Genomic DNA, 15,475 nt, shown 5'->3' on the forward strand with positions numbered 1-15,475 from the left:
AAATAAATGATACAACTGAAGATGATATAATGGTGGATACATTTTCCTTTTGTGTTGTTAAACAGAGGCGCAAACAGCCCAGCTCTGAAGACAGCAGTCATCACCACTCTGGTTTGTCTGCTGCTGTTGACTCAGGTCTATAGCCAGGGGCAGCAAATACAGGACCAGAAGGATCCCCAAGTACATCCAGGTTTGTTTGTTTGTTTTTTTGTTTTTTTTTTTTTTTATCTTATTACCTATAAATTGAGAGTCAAAAGTTACCTGATCAGATTTCAAGTCATTGTTTTTATCTCTGTAGTTAAAGACCACGCCCAGGCTGAAGCTGTTCCCGGGATCAGGTGCTCAAACAACACACGACAGTGCTGGTGTGTGGACGAGAGCGGATCTCTCATTGAGGGCTCTTACACCTCACCTTTACACTCTGACCTTCCTGACTGTGAGAAAAGTAAGCCACTGATTCAAACCAACTGCCCCACAACAGTGATGGCCAAATCAAATTGTATTTTCTGTACATTTTAGTCTTGAGATCCCACCAATCCAAAACCAGCCCTAATGAACGAGACAAACCCGTCAAAGAGGACTGGAAAAGTAAGAGTTGTTATAAAACTTAAATGAGTTGTCAAAGTAAAATAAGAATTAAAAAAAATATTAACTGTTAAAATTTTCCAGGTAAGGCCTCCTCAGACCCCGAGTTGCCTAAATCTCTGAAAGTAGACAGCTCTGGAGGCTCCAAAAGTGATGCTCCAACTTTATGACCTGAATGGTAAGTTTGGTAACTTATTTATTCTAACTATTATGTTTTATATCTTTTCAATTAATGAAACATTGTGTGCTTTTCCAGATGATTTTGACAAATGAAGCAAAGATATGAATTGGTTTTCTTCATGAAGAAGTAATTAACACTTCTTCGGTGTTAATACTTAGGTGTTCTTACTATTCTCGCCATACATAGGTCTTCTGTTTATGTTTATTCTCATATCGGTGTCTTCCAGTGGTGTTATGTATAAGAGTGCTTTTTAAATAAAATATATTTAAGTGCATTAATTGACATGTATTTCATCTTTATTACGGGTCACAGCAATCTCTCTTCTGCTGTCACAGAATCACAGGGACAATGCTCTGTTAATAATCAAATGCAGACACTGAAAATAACCATATTAAATATGACGGACATACAGTAGAGTCATGTCAGGTAGAATGAAGTTATGACAATGACAACAATTGAAAATTGTTACTTTAAATGCATTTTTGATCATTTTGAAAAATTTAACTGGATTGAAATAAAAAGTATTTTGAGTTTCATTGCTGAAGAATTGGTTGTTTTCTGTAGACATAAAGTCTCTAGTCTTTAGTTCTCTTAGAACTAAACCCACTTAGTCCATCTGTAGCCTAATACTTCTTGCCCCTGTCAGTCCATCTGTTGCCGATTATTATTTTCATTATTATAGAAACTGAACAGATAGGTCCACTTCATTCATTCACCACCCGCATTTAGCCTATGATGTGATAATGTATATTGTGACCTCTCCATGGATGTGACCTGGCTCCTGTCACAGTCGCACACAACTTTCAGTTGTCTGCCTCTAAGCAACAAGTGACGCATACTAAATTCAACCAATCAGATTGTCCCAAAATGATAAATTGACAGGGACCTCCCTCCACCCCGTACTAAAGAGTCGACTTCTTATCCAATAGATTATTTTGATATCCACAGTGTATAAAGTGTGGACTTTCCTCTGTAAAATCGTATTCAGAAGATGGAGCACGCCTCTGAAGACGCGCCCCTGGCCAGAGACAGTGGCACGGGCAGCGAACAGGCCCTGGTGGTGCCCACTGCACCCAGAAGGTGAGAAAACACAATAAATGTATTGCTTGCATTATTATTATGTAATATATAACTCAATGAGATATAAAATATACAGAGACGGGTTATGTTAAGAGGGTGGACTGTTTAGAGCCACGCAGGGGATCATTATTATAGTATTCTAGCATTTTATTGTTTGTTTTATTATTGTTATTGTTTAGGATTAACAGTTATAGGCCTTTATTTGATGCATTAGTATTTGCTCCGTTGGTTTTTGATACCGAACAGAACTTCGAACATTAAATTTTGTCTGGTGTCTGCCTAGCAACTAGTGATGCAGTAAGCGTATTGCTGTGTCCACAAAGGGCCTAGTCTAGTCAAAACTGAACCAAAAAGGAGGCTAGGCAAAGTAGATTATAAACAAATGGAGGCAATATAATGTTTAAAGTGCTGAGTCTGACTAGTACAAGACTTGTTCTCTGTCTCAAAAAATACTGATTTGAAGATATAGAATTATTGATCTAACAGTGGACAAATTCTCTTTTCACTGTCTGTCACAGTATTATCTCTCTTTTGTGTTTGTGAAACAGAGGCTCAAACAGCCATGCTGTGAAGATCGCTGGCATCACCACTCTGGTTTGTCTGCTGGTGTCCGCTCAGGTCTTCACCGCGTACATGGTGTTTGACCAGAAGCAGCAGATCCAGGGGCTGCAGACCTCCAACCAGAGGCTGGAGAAGCAGATGGGTCAGCGGCCACGAGGTAAAGAGGTATTCAGAACAGGGTGGAAATGTGTAATTAAAAACACTGCCATACAACTGACATAAGGCTGTGTAATTATGGGGGAAAATGTTGTTGTGACAACTATTGTGATTGCAATTAGATTTGTGATATACTGTATGTTTAAATGAAGATTCTGTTCAGAGTTCACATTTTTAAGAGCATCAGCATTTTAGAGAAGATGAACTATGAAGTGACAAACTAATGCAAAATTAATTTCTGAACACACATGAATTTCTGAACCTATTTGTTGAAATCTAAACTACAGATAGAACAAGATTTTTCTGTACTAACTCAAATTCTGATTTCAATTCAATTGCAATATAATGTGCAGCCTTAATTTGAAAGACACTGTAGTTTGCTAGCATATGTTTCAGGAAGAAAGCACGTCCAGGAATATGATCTTAAAGCTGATATGCTCCATTTAGAATATTTCTTTATTGGAAAACACAATTATGAAAGTGAGATTGCTTACTAAAGTGTAATTTAATCTTTCCAGAGTCTCTAAAGAAGATTGTGATGCCTGCTAACAGTATGCCTATTCTGGACTTTTTCGATGATGGGAAATCTCCCCAAAACAGCCCTAAAGCTGAACCTCCAAAGGTAAGCTCTCTGTGTTATTACCATGCATAGACAGACAATACATTTACATACATCTTCTCATGTGTCCCCTAATGTAGCAGGATGTGGCTCCTCCAAGTGTGGAGAAGCAGCTACAGGAGCTCATGAAGGTATTTACAGGTCCTTTATTATGCAAATTTGTCTCAGTGTCAAGCAGTGTTATAATGTTGTTACCTTCTTTTGTTTTGTTTAATTCACACATTTGAATACTGCTGCATTGTTAATCTGTTTACATCTCCAAAGCTCAAAATGTTCTATTCCTCCTTGTGATGTCATGAAGTAGTAGTTTTCAAGTTAACAGCTACCTTTTAGTTAGTTTAGATTTTTGCAATTTCAGGGCTGAAATTATTCAAATGATTCTAGTGAAGGTGAATGGAGTGTAAAAACACAGTGGAGCCCTTCCTTTATTATCACATAACATCACAAGGTGGAACAAAGTATTATCAATTTGAGAGACTTTTCGTTTTGAGACACTCAGACTAAACATATGTGATGAAACAAAACACAACTCCAGGCATGTTTGTGAATAGAAAACAACATTATAATAGAGATTAGATAATAGTGTAATATGAAACCGGTATCATTTAAAGTTATATTTAATGTACATTTGCATTGCCCTCTGTGAATGTTTTTACTCTGTGAATAGGATCAAGACTTTCCTCAAATGAATGAGTCTTTCCTGGCCAACCTCCAGACCATGAAGCAGAAAGTCAGTGAGACTGACTGGAAGGTGAACATCCACACATTATTATGTCTTAGCACTAAACTCCTTTTTAAAGTCTCTATTATTCTTAAATATATTAATTCTTCACAGAGCTTTGAGGCATGGATGCATTACTGGCTGATCTTCCAAATGGCTCAGAAAACTTCTACTCCCACACCACAGCCAGGTCAGTGCAGTATTTTTAGACACTTTACGAAGTATGTTTAACTAATTTAAATTTTACCTCTTTTTTAATTTTTGTTTTCAGATGGTGGCAGCAAGTAAAACTAAGTGGTGACGCATCTGCTTAATTGTCAAAGAAATAGTTGGCAATCTTTCTGCAAATCATCTTTTTTATGATTTTAATAAGTCTTGCTAAAACAAGTTCATAGTGAGTCCTATGCTTGTGTCACAATTGTTTCAAATTCAATCTGATTTAACTTTTAGTTAATTAGGACCATAGACTGTATAAAGAAGTGGACTAAGTGAGTGTGACGTCACCCATAGTGTTCAGCTCTACTCATACGAAGCTTGCAATGTTAACGGATACGGGGCAACTTTGGATCCGGGCTTTATATTATGATTAGAATTTTTTAATGGGCAAAATAGCAGAAAAAAAAAAGTCACTAGGATCATGTAAAGTAGGTCAATATGAACATTTAAAGACCAAAATTACAAGACTCCCTGCTGCAGTTACAGAGAAAGGGACCACAATATTCCTATGTAAGTCAATGGGAGCCAGGGCCAAAAGGACTCAGAAGAGCACTATGTCCATTTATATATACAGTCTATAATTAAGACACTGAAATATGTGTTTCTTGTGTATTCTTCAAATCTAAATATTTTGAAATCACAGTGTATTAAATCATGAAATAAAATCAGTAATTTCCTTAAGCAGTCGTTATTTTGATTTGTTATTTATAGTGTACACATACGTATGATAATAATTTCACTCTTTGTTTTTGACTGTTCTTCCTTATTTAGTACAAGCTAAGAGTATCCAGAGTTCATTCAAATCTATTCATAATGAAATGACACATTTTCACAAAGTTAAAAAATTAAATTGTTGATAACTGTTACATGAATTAAATATATTGCCCACTGATGTAACTAGACCTCGTTCAATGAGAGTCATCCTCATTGATAATTCATCTCAATGTAACAAAACCCACCTCACCTGGTTCCCTAGGTGGATCAGAGCACAGCAGGCATGAATTCCCCTGTAAGTCACATTTTACCATCAAAGTGCTTTCTTGGACTATTTCTGGACGATCTCATATATTTTCTAGATGCGTGAGGAGGCTGAAAATGTTCGTGTGGGGGTATTACTCACATCAGTCGCAGGTAAAAAAAAAAATCTCACATTCTCACATTTGCAGACTGACATTTTTTTAAATGTCACTCGTGCGCCCGCAGAGAAAAACACTTGTGTGGTTATTACGGAGGATGGACACAGAGTGGACCTTGTGACTGGAAAAGATGAGGTTAGACAATGCTATTTCCAAAGTAACACCAAATGTATATTGTAATGTATATGTGTTTCTTATTGTGCTTGTTGGTCCAGCAGAGCACGAAGTCATTCTCTTTTGACATGGTGGTGACTGATGACAATATAACAGTAGGTGGGACTGTTTCTTTTCACCAAAATGACATTTCATTTGTTCTAAGCTCTGAACTGAAAATTTCTACAGGGACTTTATTCAGATTTCGTGCAGCCCTTGGTCCAGTCAGTGCTTGAAGGTTATAATGGAGCTCTGTTGATACATGGGGCATCTACAGAGAAAACCAAGGCCCTCATAGACCAGAACATCATCAAACAAGTGGAAATTTGGCTATATATTTTACACAGCCCTGCTGGTCACTGCTTGCCTTTAATACTGTTTTCTATTTTAGATTTTGATCAGTCTGCTCAATGGTAAAGCACAAGAAAAAGATGACTCTTTTGTGGCCTTGTCATTCATTCAGGTTTGTGCTTTTGCAGAATTTGATTATTTGAAAACCTACTGTGTAATTAAGAGGTTTGGCCCCTGAAAATCATGAAGTCTTGTGATTAACATATACATCTCGGTTCAATTAGGTCAGAGTAGTTGCTACTTGCAACCCACATAGTGGTTTAAAGGGCCCATATTATGATATTTTCTGATCTATGTGATAATATTGTTTCCTTATCACAAACATACCTGGTGTTGTGTTTTGTTTTGTTTCATTCCATTCACACATGTTTAACACACATACCCTGAAACAGAAAACACTCTGTTCCACCTTGTGGTAATACAAGAGGTGCTCCACTGTGTTTTTAAACTCCATACACTACAATAATTTGGATTAATTTCAGTGCCAATCTCTACTGAAAGGTAAAAGGTAGCTGTCAAACTACCACTACATGAGATCACAAGGTGGAAACAGAGCATTTTGAGCTTTGGAGATGTGGATAGAATAATACAAGATTACTTAAACATGTGTGAATGAAACAAAACACAACTACAAGTTTGGTTTTAATAAGGAAAGACATTATAACATGGCTTAACTCTCACAAGAGTAAATTTTGTGTAATATAAAACCTTTAAGAGGTATGGTGTCTTGAGGTATATAGTTGATTTGTGGCATAAATTTATTTTTTTTCAAACACACAAAACACCAATTAATTAAAAGTCATAATAAACTGATTGTGTCACAAATATCTCACAAAGAAGCAGAGAGTGTTCAGTTAAAACTAGAGAGTATCCTTACAGGTAGAACAACAACCCCCACCAAAAAACTGAACAAACTGTAAATGAAAGCAACTTCTTTGTTTACTGTAAAACATCAGTGGATAATTTTAACAAGAATTTAGAAAGATGTGTCTGTTTCCTCTATGTAAACTCAAAATTCTGTGACCGCGACTCCTCCCAGTTAAAGGATTCAAAAAGTTTTCTGAAATGTGTGTTTTTAACATTTATTCCATTTTATGCAGTGCTGTTACTATGACTGTGCACAATGTATTCACCTTGTCCTTAGTTCTACCCTGATGGTACCACTGTGGACGTACTCGGGTCCAATCGAGAAAATCTTAAACCTGTGACTCATCCAATTATTGGAAGGTCAGTCAGGTCTAACCAGAAAGATTACAAGTACAGAAAACATCGATAACAATCTATGCCACGTTATAAACTCTTAGCCTCAGTTCAATCCTGTATTACCACCGTGTGTTTTTCTGCAGAATTGCAGGGGGTGTGAGTGAAGTGTGTGTGAGCTCCTCAGAAGAGGCCTATAATCTGTATGAAACATGCAGAGACAGAGTGAGGTCCAGTCCAGGAGGCTTGTCCTGCAGGTAGGTCAATTAAACACCGGTCACATTGAGTACACTAATGCCATCCATAAAGTGAATAGCTTTTTAATAGACTCATTATAATAACTATCTGCAAAGAGTCATTTGTCTCTGAGCCAAGGTGTTGCAGTGTCCATATATCAAGGTGTATGAGGAAAGTGGAAAAATTACACTTTCATCCAAAATGTTTATGACCTTGAGTACTGGACACTTTCATCAGTTTGTTATAACAGTAGAAACTAAACAAAAAAAGTAATTGTTATAGTAATATTACTTACCTCAGATACCAATACTCAGACTGAGCAACTTCTGTACCTTCAAAGTCAAACTGTAGCTGCTGGGTTTCAGATAACATCACAGCCTTCTATAGACCTATAATATAACAGATGGAGGCAGCTAAAACCAGTATTGTTAAATTCTGATTATTTTCTAAGGTCTAGTGACTACTCATAAAATACCATGCAATCTATAAAAACTGGCTAGTACTGGTAATAACGGTAGTAGCATGCATTTTACAGGGCCTGTATTATGCTATTTGATATAAAGTTCTGTTATAATGTGTCCTCATCAAAAACATACCTGGTGTTGTGTTTTGTTTCATTCACATACGTTTACAAACCCTGCATATTTAGGCTTCTCTTAATTCTTCTCTTAAATGAAAAATACTCTGATCCACCTTGTGATGTCACATGGTAATACAGGAAGTGTGCCACAGTGTTTTTAAACTCTTTACACCTTCAGTAGAATCACTTGGATAATTTCAGCCCTGGAATTTCAAATCTGTACTAAACAAAAGGTAAATGGTAGTTGTTAACTTGAAATTCTTCATGACAGAGCATTTTAAGCTTTGGATATATGAACAGAGTAATAATAAAGGATTAATCAAACATGTGTGAATGAAACAAAACACAACAAGTGTGTTCTTGAGGAGGTAACAACATTCTCACAAGAGTCAATTTTATGTAATAAAGGACATTAAATGCAGCCATAAAGCCCTACTACTACTACTACTACTACTACTACTACTACTACTACTACTACTACTACTACTACTACTACTACTACTACTACTACTACTACTACTACTACTACTATAATAATAATAATAATAATAATAATAATAATAATAATAATAATAATAATAATAATAATAATAATAATAATACATAACACTTGTATAGCGCTTTTCAAGATACCCAAAGACGCTTTACATGGGAAGACAAACAATGACAAACAAGAGAAAAGACAGTTAATGAAAAGTTATCTCTACCTTAATGCTTGTGTTGCACCTGTGTGTTTGAGCTCATGTTATGAGTTCTCTCAGGTGTAGCGCTGTGCTGTCGGTGGCTGTGGAGTGGAGAGTCCAGAGTGAAGTGTGCCGCAGCAGATTGCAGCTGTTCAGTCTGGAGGGGGGAGCCAGCAGGACCCAGCTCCGAGGGTGAGTCTGATACAGAGAACCATCAATTATATCCACACAAGAGGCTCTGCTGTGATTAGGGCCAAACGACAAAAATATCAGTCACATTTTTAACTCTCATATTGATCTATCACATTTTTATTAGATTTAATTTTGCCTTATTAAACCATATAAAATCTATTTTAGCGTTGCTATCTTGAGCAGTACACAAATTTAATGAAATAATATTTTTTCTTCCAACGTCTGAACTTTGCTCCAAACCACATGCGTATACTGAAAGAGAATTAACTGTGAACCTCTCCATTACAAAGATCCAAGCTAATCACTGACAATTAGAAATGACTGAAATTCAATCACAATTAAAATTTCATTAATAGTACAGCCCTAACAATGATGACATAACACACCAGTGGTTTCCAAACAGTGGTACATAGGCTTCTTTAGGTGGTACATGGATTCTTCTGAAATTCAAATATTTGCTGAAGGTATTTGCAAAAACCATTACTTTTACAGCTCGTATAGTAATCTTAGGTCTAGAACTGCTTTAGGCCTAATTTAGAGTTAGAATTAGACCTGGTTTATGAAGCCAATGATGTTCATTTTGTCTTCTTATATACTTTAACTTCTTAGGTTCTTTTTAAAGACAATGCAGTAAAGTGTATTTACCTTGTTGACATGTTTCGGCTGCTAGCTGCAAGCCATCTTCAGAACTGTCACCGGTCTTGGTGGTGACGTGTCGTATATCAGCTGTTGTTACTTCCTGTAGGCGTGGTCAGCCTGATGGACCTGGCAGGTCGCTCAAACTGACCACGCCTCCCGTCACCCGGTGGTCTCTGGAGGAGGGTGTCCCAAGTGTGTGAAAGGAGGAACGCTCCGTCATCACGGTTAATGCTGTCCTTGCCTCGTTTCCTGATTTCAATGGCCTCCTTGATCCAGCGTTTGAACATGTCAACAAGGTAAATACACTTTACTGCATTGTCTTTAAAAAGAACCTAAGAAGTTAAAGTTATAAACCTGGTTTATATTTGGTGGTATTCAAACAGCCAGATATTGCCACTGACATACATCCATCCCCTTTGAATTAATTTTTTCCACTCACCAATAGGCCTGTTCCATTAGGATTTACATTAACCGATTCAGAGCTTCCATTTGGTCAGATACATGGACTGGGGATGCCCTGACCTGATACTGGTATCAGATATTGGCGCTGATCCAGAGAAATTTGCTGGATCAGATATTAGCTTCCAATTATATTCCATGTATTGGTTCAGCCAATATCCTGGTTGGAGATATAAAGTGATGTAATAAGACTATTTACTGGTCATAACTGGCTCAAAAACTTTTATTGACACAACGCTCTATAGTTACCATAGAGATGGATAACAGCTCTTATTTCATGTTTGTAACTAAAGTAAATAAATGCTTTTTCAGTCTCTGCACTGGTATTGGTTGATATCATATCAGGAATAGGAAGTTATTTAAAGCTGTAGTATTAAATCAGTATCAAAACTGTAAAAGCAGGATCGATGCATTCCTAACATGGACAATGACTATCCCCCCATGTGATTCACCTAGTAACCAGGCACTCATTCTTCCCCCTCATTGGACCACTTTAGTTAAACACATTTCCAGTTTTGGACTCAGTAGTTTTGCTATCAAAAACTGGCACTCATCAAATTCACTATTCCCTGACCTGTTACTGAAAGGCCCTAATGTGATTCCTTACTGGCTTAAAATAACATGAAACATAAACAGATGGTATTGAAGATTGGCAAATTAATAAAACTGGCTGAGAAATCTGTAACCATCATCTATATTCATTAGCTGACATGCACTTAGTTATAATAGCTGTAATATCGTGCAGCGTCAGTCCCCTTGTGAAAGCACTGGCTGAGATCCAAACTGAAGACTCAATTGAGGACAAGCTTCTTCCTTTCCTCCTAAAAGATACCCTAAATGGTAATAGCCGAACCGCTCTCCTCTGCTGCCTCCATCCTCAAGGTGAGAGCTTGTATTACCCAGAAGCCCTTGCACATTAGATAAAAAATGGGCTTTAAGTGATGTAAAACTGCACTGTGTCTCGCAGGTGTTTTGGATAATGAGACCCCGAATGCTTTAACTTTGGCCGAGAAAGTGAGAAGTCTGGTGACTAAGCCAACAGTTATTCGCTGGTGTCCATGGGCAGCTGAGGAGGAGATTCGGAACAAAATGGCGGCTCTCAGGACAGAGATGATGTCAGAGGGAGCCACTGAACTTCATAGCACTTACAGGCTGGCCCAGTTAAACCACGATCTGCAGGTGTGGCAGTCTGTAGGGAAATCAGTATTTTAGTGCAAGCCAATTTGATGTCAAAATCTTTAAACATATTTCAATCTCTCAAACAGGTTGTTAAAAGTCAGTCATGGGAGAGAAGACGTGAGCAGTCAAATAGGATAAAGGATAAACCAAAGGTAGCGTAGATTTTAAACCTTTAAAGGCCCTATTTTATGAAAGATTAACTCTTGTGAGCATTAAGCCAAGTTATAATGTTGTTACTTCTTCAAAAACATACCTGGTGTTGTGTTTTGTTTCATTCACACATGTTTGAATAACTCTTTATTATTAGTCTGTCTCCAAAGCTCAAAATGCTCTGTTTCACCTTGTGATGTCATGAAGCAATAGTTTTAAAGTTAACAGGTACCTTTTACGTTTTGTTCAGTACAGATTGGTTGAAAATGTTCAAATGATTCTAGTGAAGGTGTGTGGAGTTTAAAAACACAGTGGAGCACTACCTTTATTTCTACATGACATCAAAAGGAGTGTTTTCTGTTTGTGTGTTAAATGTGTGTGAATGAAACAACATTATGACATAACAGATCAAAAATAGTGTAAAATGGGCCCTTTAACATAAGCACACTAACAAAGTTCATATTGTTGGCAGAATCATCGGTTGGCCTCTAGTACAAGCTCAAGTGGAGATATTGGGGAGGTACCAGAGACACTGAAACGTTTGCAGGATCAGCTGAGATTCGAGATGCACAAACATATACAAGGTCATCAATAATGCACTGAATAACTCTCTTATGTCAGTAATGACAGTAAATATGTTCTATATGATTCTCTATTGAATGGATGGTTCAGTGACATCTGATACACTTGAGGCTTGAATTCTGAGCCTCAAAAACTTTTACACCTCGATCCTATTCTTTTTGTATTTTTTAATATTTTACACTGTAATTTTCTTTCAGATGGTAAAGGGGATTCAAAAATGTTGCAGGAACAAGTTGAAAGAATCCACCAACTCAGAGAAGCTTTGAGAGAAGAGACACTCAAACACAGCACTGCTATAGATAAACCTGACATTTTCTCACAGGTTTGCACAACTATTATTGCTCCCAACCAAATACACCACTATATATTCGTGTATATTTGTTTGTAAAATGTGCTTACCCAGTACTTTACAAGGAGTCTCTTGCAGACATAAATAGGATTTATGTGCTCATGGGCGGGCAACCCACAGTAAAGCCATTTATTTTGCCAATTTAATGATCAAGTCTCAGCTGGAGTATAACAAAGCGCAGGAGCGACGGAGGCGTGTGCAGGAGGATCATGGGAGATTAATTCAGGAGGAGGTGGAGAAGATGGAAAGAGAACTGGCACAAGAGCAGCCCCTGGTAACTATAATGAGATACACTGTTGTTTAACGTTATTCAGTGTGTGTGATATATTTTAGCCATAACTGCAGCGTCAGGGAAATGTTTATATAAGGGGGAAGAAGCCCTCATAAAAACGTGCTACCATCATTGCTCTTTTGCCTTTAATAGTTTTCTGTATATTTTGTAGACAGAGGGTCCCCAGAGGGAGTTACTAGTGTTAACCAAAGAGAGGCGAGTCTTGGTACTGCAGCTGGAGGCCCTACGCACAGAGCTCCAACAAACTGAACAGGACCTGAATCACCAGCACAACACACACCAGGCTGAGATGCACTGTCTGAGAGAGGAGAGTCTGCAGGTGGGATGGGACCTGGAGATGTACTACAATATGTTGTTATATAAATAATGTATATATGCCTATTTGTTTAGCCTGTACACTTTAATAAAGCTCTAAATGAGGATACACTCATTTGGAAACATATTTAGTTACTGAATACTGAATACCTTCATTAAATTGTATTTTGTAATATATTCCAATACATGGTCCAATCAGAGTACTGTATTCTGAATTCTTAGAATACCTTTACGCAGAGTTGCATTTAAATTATAGTGTAACATGCAACATGGGGTTAAAAACATGTGTTATGCATGTATTTATTGCTGATCAAAGAAGGAAAAATCACACTTGCACTCACTACAAGAGCTGTTTTATATTTTTCTCACTAATTCTGTGCAGTTTGAAGTCCAAATTGAGTGTTCAAGTACCACCATCTATTCCTTTGATTTTATAAAAGTAACTGTAGTCTGAATACCACCAAATGGAAAAGTAATTCTCTGAACATGTATTCAGTTACTTCACACAGGATGAGGAGTACAATTAAAATACAACATAAGCAGCTTGGTAGGTACTGTCTCAATATTAGGGATGAAAAAATACTCTATAGAATTTCAAATGTTCAATATAATTATCACAATACAAATACACATTTGGCTCAATACACATGTCACTTTGATATACCAAGATAAAGGTTAAGCTTGTTGCACTTTCGCAGATACAGGCAGCTCCACTGAAGCTTAACACGGCTATATTTTCACAGAAATTACTTATTTCTGTCGTAGTCTCTTTATAACCCCAACAATGACAATGCACTCTAGCTATTGTGTATTTAGGCACACAAAAATAAAAAAGATAAATGTTTTTTTTAATTTTATTTTATTCTAATCAAAACAGAGAATACTACATACTATAGGCACTATTTGACAAATAAGTCTTTTAAGGTTTGTACACATTATAAATATGAAATCAAGTAATATTCCAGATTAATCAATATAGAGTGAGTCTCGTGAACTCTGAAAATGGAAAACAAGTTTGCCAACAATGCTATCACACATTTATACAAAATACCACATTCAGTTCTCTCATATTCACAACAAACATGACCTACTTGCCTAACAACACTCTATTTGGATGCAGTTGTGAAAATACTGCTTATCTTGTACAGTTTATTGCTGAAGTAAATACAGGCAAAAACAATAATAGTGAAACTATAATTTATGCCACTGACACAATAATCCTGAAGAATTATCATTATCATATAGCCAAAAAATAACCAAAATTATCATTATCCTGACAGTTGGTACAGTTGGTAACTTGTGGTAATGCTTAGGTGTTCAGAGTGTTTCGGGACGTGTGTGAGGAGCAGAGGAGGATGTCAGAGGAGAGATACCGCACCGTGCTGCTGGAGGCTGTACAGGACGCAGTGTACCTCTCTGCCCAAAATCAGCAACTGCAGGCGGAGAACAAGGAGCTGAGCAAAGGTCACTATACTCTAATCCAAAAGGAAATCAGTTATTTAATTGATTCAGCCTGTGAAGTTTGTATTCACATGATTTTCTTTGTTCACAGCTTTGGCAGAATTGAAGGACACTTTGGCTGCTCAAGGTGAATCTAAAGTGAAATAGCTTTGACAAAGAAATTATCACAAATTGAACAGTTTTAACCATTTATTTGAAAGCTTAACACTCTCCAACTTATCTTCAACAAAATAGAAATGTTAAAACCATAACTCTTGCATGCAAGATTTGCTGAGTTGTTTGTTTCACAGTCACATTGCATACTTTGTGTAAAAAAAATTAAATAAAGGCCATAATAAGAGGCGAAAATGAGAGGCATGTCTTTTTTTAAAAACAAACTTCAAATATATTTCTGAAAATGTAAATATTCTTCTACCTGTAGTAAAGATAAGCAGCCAGTCCGATCAAAGTGACAGGAAGCAGGAAAGTTGGAGTAAGTTGTAGTTCTAACACGGCCCATGATATGAGCGCATTCACAAGCATGGAGCAGGAGATTACAAACAGTCTGGTGATCCCACTGCCATGCTTTAGTACTACAGACATCAGGAGCCCATTTACTGCTTGTCCTGCAATGATGACCCAAACTACTATAGTGTATCCCTCCAAAAACCCTCTGCCATTGGCTATTGTGGAAAATGAAGACAATAGATTCAGGCCAACCCCAAATACATAAAGGAACAGATTTTGCAAACTGAGAGGTAATTTCTGTCTCTTTAGCACCATTTCTGTGTAAACCGCTGCCAAGCCAGACACACAGCAGTATACTAATACAAGAAAAAGCCCCCAAGATGTTATATGTAATCTTGAAGGTTCGTTTGCATTGTCTTTGCTTTCCATTTCTTCTAAATCTAAACTACTATAACTATGGCATGCCCCCGCTGCCATTAAAAGACCCAAGGCAAACCACTGTCTAAAGTTCAACCTCTTGCCCAAGCAGAAAGAGTACAAGAGAGCAGTGGAGGCGATTTTCAAGTTGCTCAGGACTTGATATGAGCTTGGATCCATGTAAGCTTGCATGAGAACTACCAAGTTATTGTTCAGAGCATACAGTACAGCTGGGACGGCATAGGGGGCAACAATGACCAAGGATGGGCAAGACTGTAGGGCAGAAAACCTCCCAGTTAGAATGAGAGACATGAAGGAAATCATTAGTTTCGCTAACTCAATGATGACCACACATGAGGAGGGGTTAAAAGGGACCACGCCGTCAACTTTGGTCAGCGTAATGAGTGGTGCATGAGATCCATAAATAAGCACCATAAGAGTAAAAAGGCAGCCCCATCGCAGTCTCTTGAGCCACTGTGTGTTATGCAGTTTTGGGGGAGCAGGCCCCACATTTTCAATCACAATCATCCTAAA

The 15,475-nt window shown here is 37.3% G+C and overlaps 3 protein-coding genes across 3 annotated transcripts; 2 read left to right on the plus strand and 1 right to left on the minus strand.

Moving 5' to 3' along the window:
• Positions 1-1,674: 1,674 nt before the first annotated feature.
• LOC110157651 (HLA class II histocompatibility antigen gamma chain-like) lies at positions 1,675-4,800 on the plus strand. Its single transcript, XM_020922001.2, has 7 exons — positions 1,675-1,846; positions 2,395-2,564; positions 3,082-3,185; positions 3,263-3,313; positions 3,850-3,933; positions 4,018-4,093; positions 4,175-4,800. The coding sequence occupies exons 1-7, from the start codon at positions 1,758-1,760 to the stop codon at positions 4,189-4,191; spliced, it is 591 nt and encodes a 196-aa protein (XP_020777660.1). The 5' UTR covers positions 1,675-1,757; the 3' UTR covers positions 4,192-4,800.
• A 334-nt stretch (positions 4,801-5,134) lies between these two features.
• si:dkey-201i24.3 (uncharacterized) lies at positions 5,135-14,303 on the plus strand. The gene is made up of 17 exons (XM_055159541.1): positions 5,135-5,250; positions 5,323-5,390; positions 5,474-5,524; positions 5,598-5,726; positions 5,800-5,871; positions 6,904-7,016; positions 7,106-7,216; positions 8,538-8,651; positions 10,495-10,631; positions 10,717-10,928; positions 11,015-11,080; positions 11,551-11,662; positions 11,858-11,982; positions 12,164-12,283; positions 12,453-12,620; positions 13,930-14,080; positions 14,169-14,303. The coding sequence occupies exons 1-17, from the start codon at positions 5,196-5,198 to the stop codon at positions 14,222-14,224; spliced, it is 1,860 nt and encodes a 619-aa protein (XP_055015516.1). The 5' UTR covers positions 5,135-5,195; the 3' UTR covers positions 14,225-14,303.
• slc35a4 (solute carrier family 35 member A4) lies at positions 14,249-15,474 on the minus strand. The gene has a single exon (XM_020922017.2). It carries the CDS (start codon positions 15,467-15,469, stop codon positions 14,489-14,491), a length of 981 nt encoding a protein of 326 aa, XP_020777676.1. The 5' UTR covers positions 15,470-15,474; the 3' UTR covers positions 14,249-14,488.
• Between the last annotated feature and the right edge of the window lies 1 nt (position 15,475).

Source organism: Boleophthalmus pectinirostris, unplaced genomic scaffold (genome assembly GCF_026225935.1).
Source record: "Boleophthalmus pectinirostris isolate CB_2022bp ecotype Guang Dong unplaced genomic scaffold, ASM2622593v1 HiC_scaffold_23, whole genome shotgun sequence".
Classification (NCBI taxonomy): domain Eukaryota; kingdom Metazoa; phylum Chordata; class Actinopteri; order Gobiiformes; family Gobiidae; genus Boleophthalmus; species Boleophthalmus pectinirostris.